The 11970-nt window shown below is 45.5% G+C and overlaps 1 protein-coding gene across 1 annotated transcript in view; it reads left to right on the top strand.

Moving 5' to 3' along the window:
* The first annotated feature begins 3333 nt into the window (after positions 1–3333).
* B3GLCT (beta 3-glucosyltransferase) overlaps positions 3334–11970 on the top strand; it is a 112912-nt gene continuing 104275 nt past the window's right edge. The window contains exons 1-2 of the mRNA XM_015563892.1: positions 3334–3349; positions 3494–3540. Of these exons, the coding sequence (XP_015419378.1) occupies positions 3334–3349; positions 3494–3540 (63 nt within the window). The remainder of the gene's footprint in view (positions 3350–3493; positions 3541–11970) is intronic.

The raw sequence follows: 11970 nt of genomic DNA, 5'->3' as shown, positions 1-11970 counted from the left end.
AGCCCTCTGGCAGCCCAGGAACCCTCGGGGGATGTCCACTTGCCAAGTGGGGAGCAGGCCTAAGCTGCAGTCGGACATTCTTAGCACTGCTGAAGAGCCGAGAGGCTTCCACCACCACTGCTGTGCTGGCAGCCGTCAGCCTGGCTTGTGGCTGAGCAGAGCTCCTGCATTGAGCGTCTGCCCTCTGGTGGTCAGTGTGTGTAATAATGACCAGTCATTTCCAGTCTTTCTGCTGTTAGCGTCAATTTACATATTACCTTTTCTTATATAGGATAGAGGACTGGTGCACGGGTGGGGGCCGGCTGGTTTGCCCTGAAGGGTGTCCCAGGTTAGGGTGGGGGTCCCGCTAGGGTGCCTGGACAGCCTGGGTGAGGGGCTGAGGGCTGTTTTCAGGCTGGTCAAGCCCCCCAGTGGGACCCTCACCCCATGGTGTGGCCAACCTGGGTGAAGGGCTGAAGGCTGTTTTCAGGCTGCCCATAGCCGCTTCAGGGTGGGGGAGTCCCTCTGGGGTGCCTGGCCAGCCTGGGTGAGGGGCTGATGGCCATTTTCAGGCTGGCCACGTCCCCCCGGCCACAGAAGCTCCCAGCCTCTCCTTTTTTTCTTTCTGGTATTTTTTATCTTCTATAATTGAAACTTTGTAGCCTTGAGCGGAGCCCAGGGCCAGCCAGGGAAGGCGGGAAGCTTGGCTTCCTCCATCACCGGGAGCAACCCAAGCCTCCTGCTCGATCCAGCTCTGTGGGGGCCACCATCTTAGTTGGGTTATTTTGCATACTCGCACCTGATTGGCTGGTGGGTGTGACTTGTGGGTGTGGCTTGAGCGTAGCAGAGGGACAGTTAATTTGCATGTTTCCCTTTTATTATATAGGACTAGTGGCCCAGTGCAGAAAAATTTGTGCACTTGGGGGGGCTGGGGGAGGTCCCTCAGCCCGGCCTGTGCCCTCTCACAGTCTGGGGCCCCTCGGGGGATGACCATCTGCTCGCTTAGGCCTACTCTCCAGGGGATTGGGCCTAAGCTGGCAATCAGATATCCCTCTGGCAGCCCGGCAGCCCTCGGGGGATGTCCACTTGCCAGCGGGGTGCAGACCTAAGCTGCAGTCGGACATCCTTAGTGCTGCTGAGGAGGCGGGAGAGGCTCCCACCACCACTGCTGTACTGGCAGCTGGCAGCCTGGCTTGTGGCTGAGCAGAGCTCCTCCATGTGGGAGCTCACTGACCACCAGAGGGCAGCTCCTGCATTGAGAGTCTGCCCCCTGATGGTCAGTGTGTGTCATAGTGACCAGTCATTCCCAGTCTTTCTGCTGTTAGGGTGAGTTTTCATATTACCTTTTTACTATATAGGATAGAGGACTGGTGCATGGGTGGGGGCCGGCTGGTTTGCCCTGAATGGTGTCCTGGATCAGGGTGGGGTTCCCGCTTGGGTGCCTGGCCAGCCTGGGTGAGGGGCTGATGGCTGTTTTCAGGCTGTCCGCACCCCCTTTGGGGTGGGGGTCCCCACTGGGGTGCCTGGCCAGCCTGGTTGAGGGGCTCATGGCTGTTTTCAGGCTGCTGGCACCCTCTTCAGGGTGGGGGTCCCCACTGGGGTGCCTGGCCAGTCTGCTTGAGGGGCTCAGGGCCGTTTTCAGGTGGGCCAAGCCTGCAACTGAAGCTCCCAACCTCTTCTTTTTCTCTTTGTTTTTTTATTCTGGGATTTATTTACCTTCTGTAATTGAAACACTCTTGCGGCTCCAGTCTGAAGCCCCTGCTGCTGAAAGCAGGTATCTGGGGTTTGTTTAGCTTATATAATTGCAACATTGTTTCTTAGAGTGCAGTTCAGAGCCCGGCTGCAGCAGGCGGGGAATCTTGGCTTCCTTCATCTCTGGGGCAACCAAGCCTCCTGCTCGCTTCAGCTGCCTGGCTGCCAGCTGCCATCTTGGTTGGCAGTTAATTTGCATATTGCCTTGATTAGCCAATGGGAAGTGTGTCGGAGGTACAGTTAAATACCCTGTTTGTCTTTTATTAGTTTAGATTACTTTTAATGTAGATCCTAGTTGTGTCTCTAGGGATCTATCTATAATAATAAAAACATAATATGCTAATTAGACCGGACAGCCAAACGACCTTTCAGGCGACCTTCTGGATGAAGCCATGGTAGTGGGGGCTGAGGCAGAGGGTGCTGCTGAGGCAGAGGCAGTTAGGGGTGATCAGGCAGGCAGACAGGCAGAGTTGTTAGGGGTGATCAGGCAGACAGGCAGGCAAGTGGTTAGGACCCAGTTGGACATCCCCCAAGGGGTCCCGGATTGCCAGAGGGTGCAGGCCAGGCTGAAGTACACCACCCCCCCAACCCCCATGCACAAATTTCGTGTACTGGGCCTCTGGTATCTTTATAAATGGGCTCTGACTCAAAACATTAAATTGCTCTAAAAGGGGAATGGTTTTAATTCTTCCCACTTCCCTGACCCTTTGGCTTCAGTAGGGTTCCTTTAGGTGTCCCAAATGTAGCAGCAGTGTCTGCACCACACTTCTACCCCATGATCCCTGAGATGGAAATCTGGTGCCACATTTTGCTCTGTTGCCGCCAGGCTCTGGCAGTGATTGTGAGTGTGTGAATTTCCAGATGCTTAGGAATTCCCCTTTGCTTAAGAAGTGACACACACAAAAAAAATAGCTGAGGTGTCCTAAATTAAATTACAGTGGCAAGTGAGTGAGAGAAAGAGAATAGAGTATTTGAACAGTTTCTAGCTACCGGTCAACTAACAGTAAACTGCTCACCTTCCTGAATGTCTGTTGGAACTTTGAATCTATCTTCAGGCTCTATTAGTGACCAGCAGACACCACTGCCTATGCAGGAACCTTCAGGACTGTTGCCCACCACCAAAGTAGTAAACATTTCTTCCTTACAGGCTGTTCACCTATCCTAAAACTGCCACTGTCACCTTTTCCACCTCTCTGTTTGTAGCCAATGTAAATTCTTTCAAAACAACATAGATCTTTCTTCTCCCAAACATAATAAATAAAAACTACCCCCAGCCCAAGACAGCGGATATGTTGTCTTCTCCACACCTGCTGCTGGTGGCTTAGACTGCACGCCCCAGGGCCTGATCCTTTTGTAGCTAGTGTATGGCTCAATACCCCCTTTTTTAAGAAGAACTTTTGGCTGTGAAAGTTTTTTTGTTTACCATATGGCACCAGAGTTGAGGTTTCAAAGAAGTTGTATTCTGTGTGCATTTATTTTGTCATTTATATCTATAGACATCAATGGTATACACAGGTTCTAATTTCTCTGATGGAGTATATTTTTAGTTTTGTAGCCTGAGTGTCTGTTGGCTTTCACTGATAAATTATTTTAGGTCTGGAGATGAAGGCAGCCAATGGTACTGGTTTGTGGCAATGCAGCTGCTTTTAAAAATGAGCAAAATATGTCATATCATTATTTTTTTATTTTAAGCAAAATTGTTCTATGTGAGAATAAATCTTAATTGTCAATTTTAATATAAAAATGTTTCCTTTTTTTCCAGCTTTTGCATTGGCTTCTAAAGATGTAAAGGAGGTCACACCATCTAAGGTACTGATTCTAATGATCAAATCTGTCCTTCTCATCTGAGGTTCGTTTGCGATTTCTTTAATGGGAGCTGTCATGAATTTTTCTTTCAGTGAAGTTTCTTTTTTTTACGAATTTATGAAATTTTGGTCAACATAGATTTTGAATTTCTAGCAGCAACCAACAGGTAGGCTGGCTTTTAAGAAAATTCTCCTATAGTTAAAGCATATCCACTAGGTTTCAGATTTCTTTATAAAGAAGATGTTCTGATGTGAAGTTAGACATTTTAGAAATCTTGCTTGGATATGATGGTTTTCTCCAGTTGTACTGCATCTTAGCCTTGGGTTTAATTTTCCCAGCCTGTGAAAGGACTGTGCTGTGTTTCCAGGGTCGCAAGAGCCTCAGTGTCCCTCACCTTGAGGGTGGCACCATTAGAGGGCATCTGGGACTAACTGAGAGATCCAGACTCTATGCTCAGTCAGAACCAGAAACTGAGATCTGGGGCCCCGACGGAGAGGGGACAGCACTCACCCAAATCTCTGAGCTGCTGCTTTGTCATAATTTCATCATTGATTTTGTTCCAGAACCTCATCTAAATTTTACCATGTGGGCTTTGTACAAGGGTAGTTTTAGCACACGAGAAGGAGAAACAATACTTTAAAAATAGGAGTTGTTTTTGCCATATTAATTAAGGCTCAGTTGACTCTCCCCCCCACCCCCCATTAGTATAAAAGCATTTTAAAATAGAATGTTTCTTTTACCTGTTCTAGCAGGAATCTATGGGATTCCTACATGGGGGAAATAATAATAATAATTTCTTAAGATTTAAAGATCCTTTATAGTTAATTAAGCATTTTCAGACAATTCATTTAATTTAGTCTTCTCAATGATTCTGTTACTGCACAGCAAAGCAGATATTCTTTTGGAAAGCTCAGAAAATTTACCTTCAGAGAAGTTAAGTGGTTCAACTAAGGTCACGTAACTATTAAGAGGTGAAGTGAGAATCCAAATATTCTGAATTCTTGAATTTTTCACACCAATTTAATATTACACAGCCATGTGCATTATAAAATGTGTGTGTGTGTGTGTGTGTGTGTGTGTGTGTGGCAACAATGAGGCTCATTTATAATAAATTTAAAGTGCTACCCAAGATTTACTAATAGGGACCTAAAATTTTATCTAATAACTTTAGAAATACTTTCAAATGCAGGTTTTACTTAATCTTTTCAAATGAAGAAATATATGTCTTCTTTGCCTTAAATACATATATAAATCTAAATATAGAGGTAAAGGGAAAGTCCTCTATCTTAGTGTCATTTTTCATGCAAAAGTGCCCTTGAAAAATGTCATTAAGCCCATCTGTGCTAAGGCCACAGAGCCAAATAAGCCATTAATCCCACGAGGAGAGGCAGTGATGAAATGCCTTCTGTAGACCATACCCAAGACTGGGAGACAGAAAAGAATCAGCTTGTCCAAGGTCAACCAAAGTCTGTAGCAGGCTTGGAGACAGGAGTTATTCTCATTAGTTTATCTGCCCTTTCAGTGCTGCTCAGAAGTAGCCTGCTGTGTTTCCCTCACTTCACTGCTCACTTGGTGACATGCCCTAGAGCACAGGCCAGCCCGATACAGGGTCGAGGGCCTTCCCAAAACATGGTTCATACTCACCGGTTGGTGCCAGGTGGCTTCACATGAAAATCCTGAGTGCTGCCAGTGCCTTGAGGTCCTGTCTGGGGCCTGGCCTCCAGGCCCAGGCTTCTCTTCTGGGCTTCTTGCCGCTGCATTGTCCTGGATTGGACCTGCCCACTTTCAGGGAGCCTGTCCTCCAGGCTCTGGTCCAGGTCCTGGATGCTGCCTCAGCCATGGGCATGTACCTGTTCGGCCTGCAGATTCACCTCGCCTTACATCCTATGGCAGCTGTGGGCAAACTACGGTCCGTGGGCCGGATCCGGCCCGTTTGAAATGAATAAAACTAAAAAAAAAAAAAAAAGACCGTACCCTTTTATGTAATGATGTTTACTTTGAATTTATATTAGTTCACACAAACACTCCATCCATGCTTTTGTTCCGGCCCTCCGGTCCAGTTTAAGAGCCCATTGTGGCTCTCGAGTCAAAAAGTTTGCCCACCCCTGTCCTATGGTGACTCATGACATTGTATTCCATATGACAAGGTGTTAGAACTGGACACTGAAGCCACATTGCAATGGGTCACATCCCTTCTCCAACAATGACCTGCTGTGGAACTTTCCAAACCTTGCTGTGCCTCAGCAGCCTCAGTAAGACTGGATAATATGGCCTGTCTCAAAAAGCTCTTTGAAGATGAAGGGGTGTGTGTGTGTGTGTGTGTGTGTGTGTGTGTGTGTGTGTCCATCACGTAGAACAGCCCAGGCCCCATTTAATATGACAGCAAGAAATGTCCTATGCAACTTTTCAAGAAGAACCTAAACAAATAAAAAAGAAGAGCCATGGACATTACTGCTTTTATCAGTTAATTTCTATTACAATGGTAGTAGATATTACATAAAGGAGGCGATGATGATAGAAAGTGTGAGAGCTAACAATTATTGAGCATTTGCTTTAGGCAGACACTATGCTTAGCATTATATAATCTATGAAAGCAGGTCTTGTAATTATGGTTCCTGCTGTACAGATGAGAAACTGAGGCTTGAGCTAGTAAGTTGTGGAGGCGGAAAGAACACAGGCCCACCTTACAATGGAGGGCTCTGATGAACACGTCTTGCTTAATCATTTTACTGAGAATCTCAGGGGTGGTGGTGGCTGTTGGTGAATGGGTTGAAGATGCCATTTTACCCCTATTCCTTCTTAAAAGATTTCATATTACATTCTTTTGAGGATGCCTTATTTTCTTTTAATGAAGAATTTATAACCAAGTCTCCCCTAGATGGATTGAAAGTGTTCAGATCTGTGGTGCATTAAAAGTAAAACTGGACTAATGGTGCTTTAGTTTAGTCTTATTCTGGCAAGAGAAGGAACTGTCTGTGAGATATAGGTGTTAGAAACAGACCTCTTTCTGATCTGAGTAGCAATTCAGTAGGCTTATGAAACATTGGCAGTGAGCACATTTGGACTGATATTGATAGTCAGTAGAAGAAGCGTATGGCAGCAGAGATAATAAAACACACCATGTCTATCTTTTTTCTTAGGAAAAATTAAGCCTTTTCATGAGGGAAGTTGGAGACAGAATTTTGAATGTTCTGTCAATTAGTTCACTTAGTCTAATTTTCTTTCTCAAAGGGGAACTTTCTCAAGACTCCTTTGGTTCCATGTTAGTTCATTGAACCCAAGGGTTTCTTGGATATTTTATTTTTACTATTTACTGGTATAAATTGAGCCAGTGGAAATAGCTAATCATTTCCTAGCTGTTGTATCAGCTAGTCGGTGCAGCAGTGCTCAATGACAGAGAGCTATTATTTTGGTTGCTCTTCTTTGGTTTCACAAAGATCTCTGGTGGGAGGAAGTCCAGTGGGATTCCCAGCTTGGAATTATTGAGTCAGGATATTGTTGATCTTCCGACTTGTTGATGAAGGTGACTGTTGTTGTGTTACAGGAAAGGGGACCTGGCCCTTAGCAGGTCAGCCTAAGGATGGCCTGGAGTATGTGGGTTCTTGACTTTGTACAGGAAAGATTTCACAATATGAGTCCAAGTGATTTTGAGAATAACTGTATTAAAGCTGGGACGGTGAATCAAAGAAGGGCTTAGGATAGAAGAAGCACCAGGAGAGAGACTAGTTGGGGCTGCTTTGGCCTCTAGAAATGTTATAGGAAGGAAGTGAGCCAAGGAGGCTGCTGTTAGTTCACTGGGAAGTCAGAGAAACGGGGGCCTTGGAGACAGGTTCAGGGGGTTAGTCCCAGATGAGCTGTTGCTCCTTGGTTGCAAGTCTTGTGGGGTCCCTTAGAGTTTAGGAGATGCATGCCTGTGGAAGAAGAGGAGGAAGGGAAAGGTGCGGGCATGCTCCCTGGAGGTAGAGGGAGAGCTGTTTTTTTTTGTTTTGGGGGTTTTAAAGGCTGGGAGTTTAGGGGAGGTCTTAGGGAAGGATCTCAATAGAATGTAATTAGCCTTTTCAGGGCCCTGATTTCCATTGATCGATCAGTGTCAGGGCAAGGAGCCACTAGCCATTGCAGCTGGGCCTGGCATCACCCATCTCATTTTGTAACCAGATAATCAATGAGTCTGGGCTGCCTGTCACTACTTGAGTCAATTCAGCAGAGACAGGATTGTATGAGCATTTACTCCAATAATGCCAGCATTATGGAGAGCAGCAGGTCATCCACAGAAATCTGCTCTGCCCCCCCACCATAAGCCAGCTGCTTATATTGGGACGAAGATTATATGGGGAAGTAGGCAAAAGGGTATGCCAAATGGGCAGTTTACAGGTAATGCGTGCTGAGGATTTGCAAAGGCCAGCAGGTATGCAAAGGGCTGGGATCTTCAGGCTGGTGATATGCAAAGGGCTGGGGGGTCTTCAAAGGGCTGGTGGCTCTGGTTTCTGCAACAAGGTGGTTAATCTTTACATGATAATTGACAGCTCCTGGATGTGGAGAATAGGCCTCATTTCCAGGTGAGCTCCCAGGTCCCACGTGTTAGAATGTGCTTTCTTTAATCAGAACAAAACAATCACGGTTAATAGAGCCTGATTAATATTTCTTCCAATTGTAGTTGGTCCCCAATATTCTATTTTTGCTACTATCAGTTTGCTGCTTTTCTGGGCCTGGAGCTGAAATACAACTGAAGTCTAGATGTTATCTCTAGGCAGGGAAGGTCAGAAGGTCTAAACCTAAACCTCGTGACCAGTGATATGTCAAAGGAGGAAAGGCCACCCTGGGAACGAGGTCCAGCGCCAGTTTTGTACATTGCTGGGCACCCAGGGCTGTTCGTTCTGGTGATCTGCCTTATCTGGCTGTGAATTGCTCTGCCAGTTTGTTCAGCTAGCTGTCTGTTTCCCCATTGTACTTGCCAAGGAATTTTCCTAGCTTCTTACTATCCTGCCTCAGTTGTAGGTATTGTTTTTAGCTTACTCTCAAAACCTGTCTGCTTCTAATGTGCGCGTTTTCTGAAGAATTGCTCTGGAGGCAGGCTGGATGTGCATTTTTCATGGTGAGGAGGGGGTGTAAGAAAGGAACATTAGAAAGGAGTCAGAGACCTGGATTTTCATCCTTACATAGTGATGTTAATTTCCATCCTAACTAGAATGACTATTGGACAATGGGTGAATCCTTCATCTTTTCTGAGCCTCCATTATCTCATTTGTAAAAGGAGAGTGTTGTATTGGATTATCTTCACTGCTGGTTTTTAAAATTGTGGTAAAATACACATAACATCAAATTTACCATATTAACCATTTTTAAGTCTATAGTTCAGTATTGATAAGTACATATATATTGTTGTGCAGGCAATCTGCAGAACTCTTTTCATCTTGCAGACTGAAACTCTGTGCCCAAGAAACAATAACTCCCCGTTCCCCATTCCCCAGCCCCGACAACCATTACTTTACTTCCTGTCTCTATAAAGTTGACTATTCTAGGTGCTTTATATAAGCAGAATCATACGGTTTTTTTTTGTTTGTTTGTTTTGTGTGTGTGTGTGTGTGTGTGTGTGTGTGTGTGTGTTTTACTGGCTTACTGCTAGGTTAATTGTAAAGTAAAAGGCAGAGTGAAAGGCAACAAGCATTTGTGTGAAATCCAAAAGAATAAGCTATTGGGGAAGCACTGATTTAGGGAGAAACTCAGATAGTGTTCTGATAAGAGACAAAGGCAATGGGTATTTACAAGAAGATGAGAAGAGGAAGAGTCCATTAATAGAAAGAAAGTATTTCTATTGGTGCAGATAAGCTTACATAGTGATGTTAATTCTTGTTTTTCTTTTCTGTGATGTTAATTCTAAAGAATATTTTTAAGTTTCAGTCCTGTAGCCAGTCCAGTAGTCATAAGATCTGCTTTCTTGTTATCTTTGCAAACATTTTTATGCGGGAACATAATGTTGCTTTAGTCCCAGTCCAAAGGTTATTTTGCCCTGTTTTAACATTCCAAGGTTTGAGGCATGACTGTGCAAGGCAGTTCCTCTGGGATGTCAGCTCCAGCTCCATTTTATTATTATTACTAGAGGCCCAGAGCATGAAATTCATGCACTCAGGGAGGGGCTGTCCCTCAGCCTGGCCTGCACCCTCTTGCAGTCCAGGAGCCCTTGGGGATGTCTGACTGACTGACGACTGATGGACATCCTTAGTGCTGCCACGGAGGCGGCGGGACTGTGCTTGCTAGCCATGAGCCCAGCTTCTAGCTGAGCAGCCCTCCCCTATGGGAGCGCACTGACCACCAGGGGGTAGCTTCTGTGTTGAGCGTCTGCCCCCTGGTGGTCAGTGCATGTCATAGTGACTGGCCGTTCTGTTGTTGGCCCCAAACCAGCTCTCTGACATCCCCCAAGGGGTCCCGGATTGTGAGAGGGTGCAGCCAGGCCGAGGGACCCCACTGGTGCACCATCAGGGCCAGGGAGGGACACAGGAGGTTGGCCAACTAGGGCGGGACTGTGGGAGGGTCCAGGGTGTGTCCAGCCCATCTCACTCAGTCCCAGTCGGCTGCACCCCAGCAGCAAGCTAACCTATCGGTCAGAGCATCTGCCCCCTGGTGGTCAGTGTACATAATAGTGAGTGGTTGAGAGGCCTTAGCATATCATTAGCATATTATGCTTTGATTGGTTGAATGGCTGACTGGACGACTGGACATATAGCATATTAGGCTTTTATTACATAGGATTATTATTATTTTTGTTAAGCCTCACCTGAGGATATTTTTTCCATTGATTTTTAGAGAGAGAGAGAGGAAGGAAGGGGGCAAAGAGAGAGGGAGAGAGAATATTGATGTGAGAGAAGCACATTGATTGATTGCCTCATGCTAGCACCCTGTCTGGGGCTGGGGATCGAACCTGGTATGTGCCCTTGACCGAGAATTTGGTGCTCCAGCCAATGCTCTAACCACTGGGCAATGCAGTCAGGGCTCTGGCTCCATTTTGAAGTGGCTCCACTTATATTATTTTTTGTATCGCTTAACATAATGTACTCAAAAGTTCATCCATATTGTATCATGTGTCAGCATTTCCTTTTTAAGACAATAGTATTCTGTTGTTTGTATATACCTCATCATCTTTATCCATTCCAATGCTATTTTTGGATGTAAAATTTCTAGTTTTCCATGAGCCTATCTGGCAGCCAAAACTGTGGCTCCCAAGGAGAAGGCAGCTTGGCCAAGGGGTAGCAGGTCAATGGTGGAAATGGAGAGGCCACTCTGGATCAAAGGCTGGTGTTCCTTCTTTGAGAGCAGGCTGTTCTGCTTGCCACAGTGGCATTTAGAATATCGAAGATAGCGAGTCCACACATGCTGACTTATGATGGTACCTGGATTTGGTTCACACATTTACAGAAGTGTGTTGAGCTTTCTAATCAGTCTCTCTCTCTCTTTCTCTCCTTTTTGCTCTTTCAAAAAGTATGTGTTTTATCAGGAGTAAGTAAAGTGTCACTTGATCAAGAGCTGGAACAAATGAATACATGATTGTGGGACCATGCTTGTCTCAGTGGTATTTCTGCTCTTGAAGCAAAGATAATTTCTGAAAATAGTACCAAAGATAGACATTCCCCTCTGTTCTGCTCTCTCCTCCCTGTCTATTGTCACGATCCCTTTGGCAGTCTAAGAGAATTCATCTCTGTGTATCTTAGCTTTTAAGCTGCTTCCAATTTTGTAGGTAATTTCTTGTTGCTGTCTATGAAGAAAATGGAAAGACATTTGCCACTATCTAGTTGTCATAATTATAGCATACTAGTGGCCCGGTGCACAACATTTGTGCACATTAAAAGGGAATTAATTAAAGGAAATATTTTAATATTGCTATTTGCCCTTTCTCTCTAATAGAAGTGTCAGAGATGAAATAAAATTAGTAAAATGTATATGAAAATCTTCCTCCTGTCAGGGTCTGGGGTGCGCTGTGGGACCCAGAGTCAAGTCCCTGCCCACCCACGCGTGCCTCAAAATCATGCGAGACCCAGACTTGGCAGGCCCCACCCCTGTCAAGCCCCGCAGGGCAAGGGGTGCTGCCTCAGGTACCCTGGCCCCGGCGCTAGGGAGGGGGTTGCGACCTCAGGCCCCTTGGCCCAGCCTCAGGTCCCCTGGCCCCAGTGTGAGGGTGCGAGGGCATGATGACCATTTGCATATTAGCTCTTTATTATATAGGATATATAGAGAGAAAGAAAATGAGAGAGAGAGAGATTGAGAGAGAGAGGAGAGAGAGAATTTCTAGAATAAGCCTGACTTGGCTTGATTCACAGTTCTATTGATCAAAAGTATAGTAAACTATACTTTTACCTCTTGAACCCCTCTCAAAATTTGGATGTATGTAAATAGCAATAATAGTGAATGTATAGAATGATGGTATAAATCAAAGAATTGATA

Source organism: Myotis davidii, unplaced genomic scaffold (assembly GCF_000327345.1).
Source record: "Myotis davidii unplaced genomic scaffold, ASM32734v1 scaffold119, whole genome shotgun sequence".
Taxonomy (NCBI): Eukaryota; Metazoa; Chordata; class Mammalia; order Chiroptera; family Vespertilionidae; genus Myotis; species Myotis davidii.
This window is presented reverse-complemented; position numbering and strand designations above follow the sequence as displayed.